We start from the raw sequence: 16,414 nt of genomic DNA, 5'->3' as shown, positions 1-16,414 counted from the left end.
CAAATTTATGAAACCTGAAGAGGGAGGACAATGCAAAGGAAACCGTACTTAGTAGCAGAACAGTTATTACTACAAGCAGACTACAAAGTATTTTAAACAAACCATCACTTATGCTGAAAGTGACAATAAAAGACTTGGAAAAAAAAGACCACCTACAGAATGAGAGGAAATACTTGTCAACCATACATTCAAAAATATAAGGGACTCAAACAACTCACCATAAAAAACCAAACAACCCAATTGAAAAATGGACAAAATATTTAAATAGACATTTTTCAAAAGAAGACATATTATAAATAGCCAATGAGTATATGGTGAAATGCTCAACATCACTCATCATCAGGGGAATGCAAATCAAAACCACAGTGAGCTATCACCTCACCCCATTTAGAACTGCCATTATCAAAAAGACAAAAGATAATAAGTACTGGTGAAGATATGGAGAGAAGGTAATGAAAATTAGTACAACCATTTTAGAAAATAGTATGGAGATTGCTCAAATTAAAAATAGAACTACCATATGATCCAGCAATACCACTACTGAGTATATAACTAAATGAATTGCGGTCAATATATCCAAGAGATATCTGCATTCCCATGTTCATCACAACATTATTCACAATGGCCAAGATATGGAATCAACGTAATTATCCATCATTGGATAAATAGATAAAGAAAATATGATATATATTCACAATGGAATACTATTCAGCCATATAAAATAATAAAATCTTCTCATTTGAGACAACATGGATGAACCTGGAGGACACTACGTTAAGGGAAATAAGCCAGAAGCAGAAAGACAAATTCAATATCATCTCACTCGTATGTGGAATTTTTAAAAATCGATTACAATGAAGTAGAGAGAGGAAAGGTACTTACCGGCAGCTGAGGTGGTTAATGAGGAGGAATGGATGAGGGCATGTTGGTCAAAGGATAACATAATTATAGTTATGTAGCAGGAATAAATTTTAAGAGATCTAATGTATTACAAGGTGATTATAGTTAATTATATATTATACTGTTGAAAAACATAGAGAGTAGATGTTATGTGATCTTATCACAAAATGATAACTATGTGAGGTAATGTTTTTGTTAACTATAACAAGTTTAACCATTCCACAATGTATATATATTTCAAAATACTGTGTTATATGTGATAAAAACATACAATGTTATCTGTCAATATAAAAGAAATAAATTTTTTAAAGACTGAAAAAATACCGAAATTGAAAGAAAAGGATGTTAAACAGCAATGCAATAGCAGAAGGAAGTGTGAAACTTAGGCCAGGCATGGTAGCTCAGGTCTGTAATCCCAGCACTTTGGGAGGCCAAGCCGGGCAGATCACTTGAGGTTGGGAGTTCAAGACTAGCCTGACCAACATGGAGAAACCCCATCTCTACTAAAAATACAAAATTAGCTGGGCATGGTGGCCCATGCCTGTAATCCCAGCTACTTGGGAGGCTGAGGCAGGAGAATTGCTTCAAGCTGGGAGGCAGAGGTTGCAGTGAACTGAGATCGTGCCGTTGCACACCAGCTTGGGCAACAAGAGTGAAACTCTGTCTCAAAAAAAAAAAAAAAAAAAAAAAAGTGTAAAACTTATTGATAAGGGTAAATATACAAACAAATTCAGAATACTGTAGCGTAATGATGATGGGTACATCACTTAATTCTATTAGGATGGTGCAAAAGTAATTGTAGTAAAGTAATTCAAAGGACACAACTATTAAAAATAGCTATAACTGAAAATTATGTTAGAAGATACACAATATAAGTAGATGAAAATTGTGACAACAATACTATAAAGTATGTGTCAGGGGAAGATAAGTTTAAGTGTAGAGTTTTGGTATACTATTGAACTTAAGGTGTTATCAGCTTAAAATAGAGCATTAGATTTTATGTAAGTCCTAAAGTAACCATACACACAATGAATGCCTAAGAAGTTACACAAAATAAAAAGAAATCAAAGCATATCAATAAACAAACATAAAGGAAGACAGCAAGAGAGGAAAAGACAGACAAAAGAATTATAAGGCAAACAGAAAACAACCAATGAAATGGCAAATCATTCCCTGTCGATAATTATTTTAAATGTTAATGAATTGATCTCCCCAATCAAAAGACACAAAGTATCTGAATTGATTTAGAAAAATAAAAAATAAAAAACAAGACCCAACCATATGCTGTCTACAGTAAACTCCCTTTCCATTTAAGGATATATAAAGACTGAAAAAGATGTTTCATGCAAATGATAATTTATGCAAATAGTAAACAAAAATGAGGAGGGATGGCTATTATTATAGGAGACTCCATAGACTTTAAGTCAAAAAATATCAAGAGACGAAGAAGGACAATGAAAAGGTCTATCCACCAAGAAGAAAATAATGATTATAAATATATACATATCTGATGTCAGAGCACCTAAATATATAAGGCAAATATTGTCAGAACTGAAGGGAGAAATAGAGAGCAATACAATCACAGTAAGAGGCTTCAGTACTCCGCTTTCAATAATAGACAGATTATCCGGATATATTAAAAGGAATCAGAGGGCTTCAATAGCACCATAGACCAAATGGACTTAACATATATACAGAACTTTCCACCCAACAGAAGCAAGATATACATTTTTCTCAAGCACAAATGTAATATTCTCCAGAATAGATAACATGTTAGGCCATGAAACAAACCTTAATACATTTAAGAAGATTGAAATGATACCAAGTATCCTTTCTGACCACAATGTAATAAAACTAGAAATCAATAGTGGAAGAAAACTCCAAAATGTACAAATACATAGAAATTAAGCAATACATCCCTAAACAATCATTGCCTCAATAAAAATCAAAAAAGAAATTAGAAAATGTCTTGAGACAAACAAAAATGGAAACACACTCTAACAAAAATTATGGGATGCAGAAAAAGCAGTAGTAAAAGGGAAGTTCTAGCAATAAATGCTTACATTAAAAAATAAGAAAGACCTGCAAACATACAACTTTACCTCGAGGAACTAGAAAAGGAAGAGCAAACTAAGCACAAATGTAGAAGAAATAAGGAAATAAAGATTAGAGCAGAAATAAATGAAAAAGATAAAAAAGAAAATCAATGAAACAGTTATTATTTGAAAAGATCAACAAAATTGACAAACTCAGCTACACTAAGTAAAAAAGATTTAAAACTCAAATAAATAGAAATGAAAGGAGAGATTTACAACTGATGCCACAGAAATAAGGATAATAAGAGACTAATAAGAACAGTTATATACCAACAAACTGTATAATCTAGAAGGATTGAGTAAATTTTTGGAAACATAAAACCTGCCAAGACAAACCATGAAGAAATAGAAAGTCTAAGAACTAGATAGAGATTGAATCAGTAATGAAAAACCTTTTAATGTAGAAAAGCTCAGGATGGCTTCCCTAGTGAATTCTACCAAAAATTTGAAGAATTAACATCGATCCTCAAATTAAAAAAAAAAAAAAAAAAAAAAACCTGAAGAGGGAAAACATTATCATCAGTATTCCCCTGACATCAAAACTAGTCAAATATACCACAAGAAAATAAAACTACAGGTGAATATTCATGATGAAATAGATGCAAAAATCCTCAACAAAATACTGGCAAACTGAATCCAAGAGCACATTAAAATAATCATGCATCATGATCAAGTGGGATTTATCTCTGAAGTACAAGGATGGTTCAACACATAATAATAACACTTTCTGATTTTAAGCTAAATTACAAGGCTACAATAATTAATATGTATGACAATAGCATAAAAACAGACATATAGACCAATGGAACAGAATAGAGAGCCCCGAAATAATCCACACATATGTGGTCAACTGATCTTTGACAAGGGTGCCAAGAATACACAGTGTAGGAAGGATAATATTTTAAACAAATGGTATTGAGAAAACTGGATATCCACATGTAAAAGAATGTAATTAGACCTTTTTCCTACATCATACTGAAAACATCAATTCAAAATGGATTAAAGACTTAAACATAAGACCTTAAACTCTGAAATAAACATAAGACCTTAAACTCTGAAATATGTAGAAAAAACATAGAAGAAAAGCTTCATGACACTGGTTTTGACAATGTCATGGCTCTATAAACATGACACTGAAAGTAACTACAATGAAAACAAAAATAAACATGTAGGACAATGTCAAACTAAAAAGCTTCTGCATAGCAAAAGAAACAATCAACAGTGTGAAAACACAATGTAAAGAATAGGAGAAAAATTTTGCAAGCCATATATCTGTAAAGGATTAATCTGCAAAATACATAATAAACTCATACAACTCAATAGTAAAAAAAAAAAAAAAAATCTAGTAACCTGATTTTTTAAAATGGGCTTAGGTCTTAAATAGACATTTCTCCAATGTCTGTACTATAAAGTATGTGTCAGGGGAAGAGAAGTTTAAGTATAGAGTTTTGGTATAGTATTGAACTTAAGGTGTTATCAGCTTAAAATAGAGCATTAGCTTTTATGTAAGTCCTAAGGTAACCACACACACAAAGAATGCCTAAGATCAGGTATATGGAAAAGTGCTTAATGTTACTAATCATTAGAGAAATGCAAATCAAAACCAAGAATAGATATTAGGATGGATGTATATATATTTTAGACCAAATGACACCTTTTGACAAGGATGTGATGATACTGGAACACCTGTATGGTGGGACTGCAAAATGGTTCAGCTACTATGGAAAACTGTGGAGGGTCCTCAAGAAATTGAAAATAGAACTACCTGTATAATACAGCAATCCCACTTCTGGATATTTATACAAAAGAATTGAAATCAAGATCTCTAAGAGAAATAAATCATAATACTTTTGGCAATAGCCAATATGTGGAAATGGCCTAAATGGCCATTGGCAGATGAATAAATAACATGTGGTTACCCAGCCCTTATTAGGGATGGAGAGTATTCCCTCATATACCTATAATACACATAGTATTTCTACAATGGGATACTTTTCAGCCTTAATAAATAAGGAAATTTTATAATATGTGACAACATGGATGAACCTGAAGGATATTATGTGAAGTGAAATGACCAGTCATAGAAAAATAAATTCTTCACTATTCAACTTATATCAGGTATCTAAAATAGTCATATATATAGAATCAAAGAGTGTAATGGTGGCTGATGGACTGGGAGAGGTTGAAATGCAGAGACACTAATCAATGAACTTAAAGTTTCAGTCAAGCAAGCTTGATTGATGTATAAACTTTAGAAATCTGCTGTGTAACATTGTATCTACAGTCATCAGTAATGTACTATATATTTACAAATTTGTTAATAGGGTAGATCTCATGTTCAGTGTTCTTACTACAATAAAATAAAATATTAATGGAAAAACCTTGAATAAAATATTAGGAGACAGAAACCCACCAGCACATTAAAAAATAATTCATTATGACAAGTGGTGTTTTACCCCAGGGATGCAAGGATAGATACTATTACAAAATCCATCAATATAATTTATATTGCTAATAGGTCTAAGAAAAAATGATTATCTTTATTGATGCTGAAAAAGTCTTTGAATAACATTTAGCATCCATTATATTTCCAGTTTTGATAATCAGATCAGTCCTTCCACTGGGAGAATTCTATACTCTACAAAAATATAATTTGAAACATGTCATCAAATTATTTTCAACAAACAAAATTTGCAACAATTCATCAACATCGAATCTTCACTAAGGAAAAACCTAAAAGACTTGTTTAAGAAAATGGAAATGATCTATTATATAAGAACAGAGATGAAGAAAAGAATAAAGAACCACAAACATGCGTTAAGCCAAGGAAATGTTTTATAAAAATAATGACTTCTTGGAGTGTAATATATTGAGAATTATGATACAAGTTGGGATGATGTTCACTAAATTTAATTGGCAATGTCTTTGTGATGGTTAATTTTACACATCAAGCTGACTGGATTAAGGAATACTCAGAGAGTTGGTAAAACATTATTTTTAGTGTGTCTGTGAGAGTGTTTCCAGAATAAATGACCATTTGAATTAGTAGACTGAGTGAAGAATATCTGCCCTCATCAGTGTGAGTAGACATTATCCAGTTTATTGAGGTTAGTATAGAACAAGAAAGACAAAAGGTGAATTTGCTCTCTCTACTGGAACTGGGACATCTATCCTTTCCTGCTCTTGAACATCAGCTCAATGTTCTCAGGACTTCAGACTCTTCTTACAACAGGCCCCTCCCACTTTTCTGGTTCTCAGGCCTTCAAACACAGACTAAATTACAATCCCAACTTTCCTACTTCGTCAGCTTATAGAGAACATATTGTGAAACTTCTAATCCTGCATTATTACATGAACCAATTTGCATAATAAATTCCTTCTTATATATCTATGCAGCTATATATCCTATTGATTCTGTTTCTCTGGAGAACCCTAATACAGTCCTTATAATTTCCAGAAAGTAGCACAAGTACTAATTTACATTATAATTTGATAAGTCATGAAAAATTTTTATTCTGGTGGGTAATACTAAAAGAATAATAAATGTATGTATAATGGATAAGTTAATAGAGTGGAAAATTAGGATAAGAAAAAAATTACTAACCAATCCCATTCCCAAAAAAAGGGAGGACACATTAAACAAATGGGATTTGTATTTACAAGATAAGTAGGTAGCTTTGTTCTAAAATATGTCAGCAATTATATTAAATGTAAACTGACTAAATAGGCTAATTACCAGACAATAATTTGCAAGCTGCTAAAACAACAATATGCAGTTACAAGAGATACACTTTAAACTTACAGATGTAGAAAAGTTTAATGCAAAACTGCAAAAGGATATAATATGTAAACCATAACCAAAGAAAACTTGTGTAACTATACTAATATCAGAGAATATAGACTTTAAGGCAAAAACTTTGTTAAGGATGATATTTTATAATAGAAATTGGCTAATTCAGCTGAAGATGTAATAATCCTAAATGTGTATATATCTAATGATGACATAGATATATAGTATACAGGTAGTGCTTACTTTGCATGGTACCATGTTAACTAAAACATGTGCTTATCTGAATTGTGTTTTCATTTTGCATGGAATCATGATGTGTGTGTATGTATTATTTGATAGAACTAAAAAATATTTTAAAAATTGGACAGAACTAAAATGAAAAATACTCAAATCTACAATTGCAGTTGGAGATTTTAACAAACCTCTTCCAGTCACTGAGAAAACAAGCAAAGAAATAATTAGGATAAAGAAAACTAAAACCACACGATTAACAACTTAACCAAGTTGACACATACAATACATTATGTATATAGTACTGGCAGACCACACATTATTTTCAAGCGCTAATAGAGTATTTACCAAAGTTGTATACTTGCTGAACCAAAAAACATGCTAATACATTTCAGAGGATTAAAATAATAAACAATACGTTCTCTAACCACAAGAGAATCTAGCAAGATTATCAATAAGAAAAAGATAAACGAAAAATCCCCCAATTGTTTAGTCATTAAGTACTACACTTCTGAATAGCTTCTATGTCATAAGTCAGTATAAAAATTAGAATATATTTTAAACAAAATTGAATAACAATATGACATATCAAAATCTTGTGGAGTGTAGCTAAAGCTGTGCCTCCAGTAAAATTTATAGTTTATATTGCATTTATTAAAAAGTGAAGATAAGTTGAAAATCAATGATCTTAGTATCCAACCCAGTAAGTCAGATAAATAGTGAATTAAACTCAAAGAAAGTAGTAGAAAGATAACAATAAGTTATAATGGTTAATTTTATGTGTCAACTTGACTGGACCTTCAGGTGACCAAATATTTGGTCAAACATCATTCTAAAGGTTTAGGTGAGGATGTTTTGGTTGAGATGAATATTTAAATCTGTAGACTGAGTAAACAGATTGCCATTCCTAATGCGGGTGGGTCTCATCAATCAGCTGAAGGCCTGAATAGAACAAAAAGGCTAACCCTCTTTGAAGTAAGAGAGAATTCTTCCTGCCTGACTGCTTTTGAACTGAAACATCAGCTTTTTTCTGCCTTTGGACTCTAACTGAAACATCGGTTCTTCCTGGTTCTTGAGCCTACTGACCTTCAGACTGGAACTATACCCTTGGTTCTCCTGGTTCTCAGGTCTTCAGACTCAGACTGGAACACCATCAGCTCTCCTGGATCTCCTGCTTGCCAACTCACCCTGCAGATCTTGGAACTTGTCAGCCTTCATAATCACGTGAGCCAATTCCTCATAATAAATATGTTTCTCTATACATAGAAAAACATCTATTGGTTCTAGTTTTTCAGAGAACCCTAATTCAAAACATGAGAGCAGAAATTAAAAGAATAGAAAACAAAAAATTTAGTACATTAGCAAAAGCAATTCTTTGAAAATACTAACAAAATTGATGTATCTCTGGCAAATCTGATCAAGAATGAAAGAGAAGGCACAAAAAAATCACAATCAAGTTAAGCTCCCCCTAGGAGTACAGTTTAACTTTTCAGAGTCAGTCAATGCAATTCACAGAAATAAGTAGAAAAATATATGGTAATAAAAATAGATAATAAGAAGCATTTAATAAAATTTACCTTCTCTTCATTATAAAAATCTCTTGGTACACTAGGAAAAGAAAGGAATTTCATTAATATGAACTTTGTTAATTTTCCCAAAGCTATGAAAACATCTTCCTTAATGATGCATTAATATAAGTTTTCCTCCTGAAATGAGAAATGAGACAAAGATGGCTATGATGTATCTCTTTAATTTAACATTGTACAGCTATTCACAATATTGATCATTAGATGAGAAGGAATTGGAACTCATAGACATTTAGTGAAAATGAAAACATGCAGTGGTTGGTATAACCACTTTGGAAAACTGCTTGGCAGTATCAAAGTTAAACATACTAATATCCTATGGATCAATATACATTTAACAGAAATGCATATAGGTATTTACCAAAAGATATGTACAAGGTTGTTCATGGTAGTATTATTACATCAACTGTAAAATGAATAAATTAATTTGTGGTAGTGCCATAGCCAAACAATGAAATGCTATTTTAATAATGAAATTAAATTAATTAATAATACAAATATAATAGAAATAGAAGCAAGAAAGAGAGCAATATGTATTGCATAATTCTACCTGTCTAATTCAAAACAGGTAACAGTAGCCTACAGTGGTAGAAGTCAGGATAGTGGTTATTTTTAGAGAGGAGAGTGGGAATATTAACTAGGTAAGAGTATGAAATAGGCTTCTGAATGGCTTGCGTTTTTTTTTCTTGTATTACTTGTCCTTCTATTGTATTTTTAATGTGGATTGTAGTTTCATGGGTATGTTTACTTCATCAGAATTCATTAAATATACATCTATAATCTCTGTACATTATATATATTTCAACAAAAATATTTATCTTAAAATTAAACACCTATTCCTAATAAAAGAAATTTATAACATATAAATCAATGTATACTTCTTTAAATCTCTCTCTCTCTTTCTATGCCCTCATCCTCCCTCCCCAGAATTCAGGATCTTATTTAATGGGGAAATACTAGAGGCATAGCCACTAAAGTCAGGAAGAAGGCAAGGGTGCTCAACCTCTCCACTATTTTTAATACGCTAGGATGATTTTTAGCAAAGCAGTTAGACAAATACAAACAATTAGAGACATAAAAATTGGAAAAAATAAGGTAGTCTCTATTTTAGATTATATGATAATATATCTGGAACCGCAAAGAGAATCAACCTTAAAATGAATACAAACAAAAGAATTTAGAAGGGTGTATACTAAAATCTAGTTATAGAAATGATACCCTATTAGAAAAGGTAATGAAGAGAAGAACCTACATAAAATAGCAGTAAGAAAGTTAAAATAACTAGGTATAAAATTAGCAAGAAAATCAGTATGTGGAAGACTTTCAAACTTCCTAATAATGTAAAAGTATACTTGAATAAATAAAAGGTGGTATCCTTTGCTCTTGAATAAGGTGGCTCATTATTTTTTCTTCTACTTTCTGAGATTTACTTTTTTCTTTACTTTTCAAAGTCAAATGCTTATGTAATTAAAACATTTTCAGTTTTTCTTCTCTACATACATATTTACAAAACCATAAAACTTCCTCTTAAGATATATCTGTGTCTTACGAGGCATTTTTGTTCAGTTCTGTTTTATACATTTCATTATGATTTCTTCTTTGCTAATTAATTATCTACAGATATATTTTTTAGTTTTCAAAATATTTTTGTCATGACTTCTAATTTTATTTTACTGTGGTTAGAATATAACATCTACAATTTTGATTTTTTGGTATTTAACAATTAATTTGTTATTCACCAAATACCTATTTTTTTCAGACACTAGTGTAGGTTCTAATGATATCATGGTGAAGAAGTAACCCTACTTCTTTGCCTTTATGGTACTTACTTCTATTGTGATATACATTTTCTCTTTAAAAAATATGTATATATAATTTGTGGTTTGGGCATTGTTCCTGTTTTGGTGTGGTCAAATATTATTGCAGAGTGCTCTTATTTTTGTCTTGGTTCCTCATGGTCACAGAGTGGCCTTGTCTAATGTCTCCTGGATGTCAGGGGGGTTCCTTTTCTCTTTTCTAATTCTCTAACTGATTCTAATATCATGTTTTCTAAATCATAATCTTGTATACTTATCTCAACAATTTATGGTGTTTTTGAGGTTCAGTCTGTTATATTTTGTGATTTACTGGGGCTATTGCTAGCAATGTTTTATAAGCAAAGCAACTTTTATCTTTCAGATATTTACTTTAAGAAAATGTAATAGTGTTTTAGGATATTATTTTATTAAATCTTGGGGCTCAAATTTAGAAAGATTATATTATTCATTTTATTGCTTAAGTTATATTTTCCAAACTTTTTAGGCTAATGAATCTCCTTGCCAATATCTCCTTGCCAAGAGTCTCATACACTCAATAAAATTGGTTTTACTGGCTGGGCACGGTGGCTCATGCCTATACTCCCAGCACTTTGGGTGGCCAAGAGGGGCAGATCACCTGAGGTCAGGAGTTCAAAACCAGCCTGGCCAACATGGTGAAACCCCCATCTCTACTAAAAATACAAAAATTAGCCAGGTGTGGTGGCAGATGCCTGTAATCTCAGCTATTCAGGAGGCTGAGGCACAGAATCTCTTGAACCCAGGAGGTGGAGGTTGCAGTGAGCAAAGATCATGCCACTGCACTCCAGCCTGGGCAACAGAGTAAGACTCTGTCCTCTGTCTCAAAAAAAAAAAAAAAAAAAAAAAAGAAGAAGAAGAAGAAGAAGAAGAAAGAAAAGAAATTGGTTTCATTGTTCATCATGTTCTCTTGTATGTAAAAAAAAATCAATTTGAAGTTAAAACATATCTTAGTACAGTCACATCTATTTTATTTTAAGAAATATTACTCAAGTATGTATTTAGTTTTGACATTTTCACTTTGCAAGTCATATATGCCATTTACTTCAAGTTAACATGTAAAAAACTCCATTTTTTTGTCAAATTGATTTTAACATTTTTTTGTGTGTGATTTAATAACCAAGCATTTTTGTTATAGCTTCAAAAATAAATGTATATTGCTTTAATGAACTGATATTTGAAAACATTTGTGTTTTTACTGCGAAAACTACTAGCTGGTTTATTTTTGTTATTTTTTGTGTCTCATTGTAAGATGTCGAGATAAGTGATAAGGTCTCAGGATGCTCTGCAGGCTGAGGTATCACCACCACTATATTTTCTTTCCTTACCAATGTTTTTTTGAAGTTATTAATACATCTTTATGCAGTGTATAAGAATTTTCATCAAAGGAATACTATTAATGTATTTCAAGAAAATCATCTTAAGGCAAATCTGTCAGAAATATATCATTATTTTAACATTGGCTATTTTTATCTTTCCTTTTATTTTTTTTCCCTAACCAATGATAGGTAAATTTACTGTCATTGGTAACAAAAAAATAGGAAGGATACAAATAATAATTGAGAATCATTTAACAGCAAAAGTTATCAGTATGGCTAGCACTGTTTAGCTTAATGACTGAGTCTTAAAGATGATCATATTATAATCATGATGTGTTCTCAAATTCTTCGGTTTTAAAGAAATAATATTTTATTAATCATCTTATTTATTGATTTAAAAATAAATATTAACCTTTTTAATGATGTGAATCTCTAGAATACCTTTATAATCTTCAGAGGGTTCATAAAACATCAGTTTAAAATATTGAATTCAGTCAAAGAGAAAATAGGATTTGATAGAAGAAATTTGAAGCCACATTTCTCAAGTGCATAGGACTTAATCTTATCCCATTTCATGTTTTATTTCATCTTCATTTTCTATCTCATTTTTCTTTTCTTCCAATTTTCATACTTATTTTATATCATGTCATATATATTTATATTCTTCCTCACTTCCTCTTTGAAATTAGGTGGAGGTTATTGGTAAGTGTTCATATTGAAGCAGAGTCTGTGTGCCATTTTTTTTTTAATGTAGAAAACCTATATTCAAGTTCTAGAAAAATTGGTATTCTAAATAAGGTTGTGTTATGTGGTATGATTTTACTTTATTAACATTAAACTTTATTTGAAGCAAGTTAAAATTAATGTTAGAATTAAGAAAATGATTGTTCTAATGTTTTCCAGCTGCTAATAGGTTATGAAAATGGTACTGTAGTATTCTGGGACTTGAAATCTAAAAGAGCAGAACTGAGAGTTTATTATGATGAGGTAAGTGATTTCCACCGAAATGTTTGAAACAGTATTGTGATGTTATGCCTGTTTACTGCTTTTAAGCTTTGTACTTTACCAATATGTTTAGCCTTGGGAAGTTGCCTGATTCTGACCCAATGCTTCACACTGTCTTTTGGTATTTGTGTAAGTTCCATCTCTGGTTTTTCTCTTAAGAGGAAATTCTGCCTCGACTGCCTATTTTGGGGCCCTCTTGTGGCATCTTATATACTTTGCATTTGTTAATAGGTCCTGGCTTGTACTCTTACACACTTGGGTGCCTGTCACCTGTAGTATATCCCCAACTTTGTCTCAACTGCTTTTCCTTTCTCTAGGCTCCATGCTACGTTGTGCCTCATTGTCCTTAAGGTCTCTAAAGACACTATTCACACCTTCCTTAGAAAATTCCTTTTCAGAGGCAAAAGGTTCAAGTCAGTTTGAAAGGTCTTGTCTTCTAATACTTGTCTTCTTAGAATAAAGAAAAATTTTGTAAATAGTAATACTTAGTAAGTGACCAGATCTTAATAAGTGACACTTATTAAATGACAAGATCTTGAAGTAAGTTTTATTGTACATAATTGAGACTTGAGTAAGCTTGCATTTAGGGGAAGCAACAAACTCCTATTCATCACGGAATAATCTCCCAGTTGACACTTCAGTTGTTCAGATATTAATTCCAGGCCATTCATTATTTTTCCATTCAGGAGAGGCTAACAAGAAGATGGTAAAACTGGGAGCAACAGATTAAAAGGGAAATTACCTTTTGTGCCTGTGGAAACAAAGGTGATCATCTGTGCTATTAATTCAATTTGAAAATGGTGGGAGGAGGAAGAGATAGGAGGAAAATATAGGTCAAAAATTTACATCCAGTAAAACCTACTCTTATATAGGAAAAGTGCCAAATAATTTAAGGCAGCAATGAAATAATTGGAAAATGAAAACCACACACATGTTAATTTTAGAACACTTCCTCATTTTATCATTGGAGGGATAAAAAATGTCTCCAAATGAACCTGTAGTCACCGTAGAATACTTTACATGTTCTCTTCCATCCCCCTCATAGCAGTTAATTGTTTAAGTTTTGGTGCTTAAAGATATAAGCCTTCACCTATTTCATAAACTGTACAATTCATTATCAGTGGTTCTCATAGTGGTAAAAAAAAGTTTAGAAAGAAAATAAAATGGCAGCTGGGTAATTTTTTCATGATTGGTGAAAAATAATCTGATAAGTAATATCATTCAGTTATGTTTTTTATAATCAAATTCTTGAGCATCTTGAATCATAAGAAAAGAAGGTCCTAGTGAGCTAAGCTAGGATTTTCCTTTTGTTATACAAATCATAAAGATGGGGATGGATAGTGCTCCCTCTCCTCCCTCTCTCAACACTAGCAGCTAAATAAGAATATGAACACCATGGGAATATTTAGTCAGTTGGAATTAGAATAACCAGTTCAAAACGAAACCCAGAGGAAAATGCTGAATCATCTAGCTTTCCTATGGCCTTAAACAGTGTGGAAGAAACGTTTTGAGCCTTAAAAAGAGAGTAAAATTGCAGTGAAATTTTAAAATAAGGATTAGCAGCTGCCTAAGTGAGTTAGTACAGTACCACAATATATGTAATTTATACCTAGAAGTTTTTGACATCTGATATATGTATATAAATCTATCATCTTTATCTACTGTAATGCATCATTATATGCTCTATTGTTTTAATAGAGATAGTTAAATACTTCATTTCACTACCAAACTTTTCAGCCTCTCCTCAGCACTTTACCTCTCATATCTAGAAAACATGCTTAATACTTACCTGAAATGGTTTTTTATAAGTCACCAATGAGCTCTTCATTACTATACACAGTGACCTCTTCTTAGCCTTTACATTCCTCACTAAACCTGTGGCTTTACCTCAGTTTCTCCTCCTTAAAATAATTTATTCACTTGACTGTGTCTTTCCACTTCATTTATCATACCTCCTTTCTCCATAACTGATTTTTCCCTTACCTCTCCTTTACATTATTAATATTCTTCAGGATACTATGTCTTTACCCTCATTTCTTCTCTCCCCAATTTATACTTTCTAATGTTTATATTCTCTTTTATCATTTCAAATATTACCTTTATGCTAAAAAAAAAAAGAACATCCATATATCTGTAGCCTTTACCTCCCTCCTGAACTGTAGATCTAAATATATAACAATATATTAGATAAATCCAACGAAATATCCCATTGGCACTGAATTTGTATTTAAATATCTAAACCTCCTTCTATGTTTTCTTCTGGTTTTTAAGTCTTGTTTAGTTAATTCAGCCTAGACCCCTCAAAGTAATATTTGTCTCTTCCATCAACATGTAGTATATGCAATCAGTTTCCGCAGTCTTTCTGATTCTGACTTTATATTGTCTCTTTTATTTCCTCTTTTCTCATTCCCACTTCCAATGTCCTATTTCAAGTTGTTATCTTTTGCCTGGATGACTATAAGAGCATTTTAACTAATCACAACCACTTTTCCTTTGATATCTTACCTCTTCAATATATCCTTCATTAACAAGATTATCATTTTAAAACAGATTATGGAATTCTCTACAACAGAACCTTTGAATAGCTCTCAATTGTCAACAATACAAAGTCCATATTGCTTGACATGAGATTTAAGGTCCTAGTGCTATCATTCCTCTTCAGTTAAATTTACAGCATCCTTCTACACATTCCCCACATTTCAGACATATTACTCACTATCTTCTATATATAACATTTATTTCTTATCTCTGAGCCTTTGTTCCTTCTAACTTCTCATCATGAACTGCCTTCTTTCCTCTTCTGTATATCAAAATTCTGTTAGGTCTTTAGCCCCTGTAAAACTATTTAGACAATTTAACTAGCCTCTTCATAAATAGCCATTGATGAATTGAGTTTTGTTTTGGAAATCCAAGATTATTTTCAGAAACAAATATACGAATTTTACTTTCACATTGACTGTAAATTTTTTCTTTCATTACGTCAATAATTCTTAAGTAATCTTTCACAAAGAAATCCCTCAGAGTTTGGCCTGAAGAAAATTTTTTAATTTCTTAAGAACTGCTGTATTTCCTTTTTTCCATATTGTTATCCAGTTTTTTGGATTTCCTTCTTTCATGTTTTAAAGAAACTCAGTCTCAGCCACTGAGTTGATAAAACTAGCTAGTATTTTATGTTTAAAATTCTGTTTTCTATATCTTAAAATTCTTTTTAGATTAGTTGTATTAATTTTGTTTTTTCAGTAAGCCCTCTGAGCTCCCCTCCCTTTTTTTGAGAAAAGAGTAGGGTACAATCTAATAAATAGAAATTGAATGTTTATCCATTAAGTTAGATCAAATGCTAGCTACTCAGTAATGCACTACATGAAACCCTGATCTCTAATAACAAGTTGGTTTTACATGCTTGTTTTTCTAAACAATAAATATTCTTCTTTAATAGTACTGACTTACTTTGGCTTTATTGTAACTATTATTTTTATATCTGTCCTTTCCAGTAGATAGAAATTCAGTGAAATAAGAAGGTTTAGGGCTGAGAGTGCCTTTTCTGCCTCCACCTTTGATGGCAAAACAGTTTGAGACAACTTTAAGTTAAATGAGGCTCATCAAAGTTAACATGTAGGGGAGGCAATAAGATGTGACTTTCCCTTGCACCACCTAC

At 31.6% G+C, this 16,414-nt stretch overlaps 1 protein-coding gene across 6 annotated transcripts in view; it reads left to right on the top strand.

The window, feature by feature from the left end:
- STXBP5L (syntaxin binding protein 5L) overlaps window positions 1-16,414 on the top strand; it is a 478,212-nt gene that overhangs the window by 204,981 nt on the left and 256,817 nt on the right. For 4 of the 6 annotated variants that reach the window (XM_005548039.4, XM_005548040.4, XM_074033373.1 and 1 more), the window contains exon 8: window positions 12,658-12,741. In XM_005548039.4, the coding sequence (XP_005548096.1) occupies window positions 12,658-12,741 (84 nt within the window). Of the gene's footprint in view, window positions 1-8,144; window positions 8,242-12,657; window positions 12,742-16,414 lie in introns of all 6 variants that reach the window. The other 2 variants (XM_074033375.1, XM_074033374.1) reach the window with 1 other exon arrangement.

Source organism: Macaca fascicularis, chromosome 2, assembly GCF_037993035.2.
Source record: "Macaca fascicularis isolate 582-1 chromosome 2, T2T-MFA8v1.1".
NCBI classification, from domain to species: Eukaryota; Metazoa; Chordata; class Mammalia; order Primates; family Cercopithecidae; genus Macaca; species Macaca fascicularis.
This window is presented reverse-complemented; position numbering and strand designations above follow the sequence as displayed.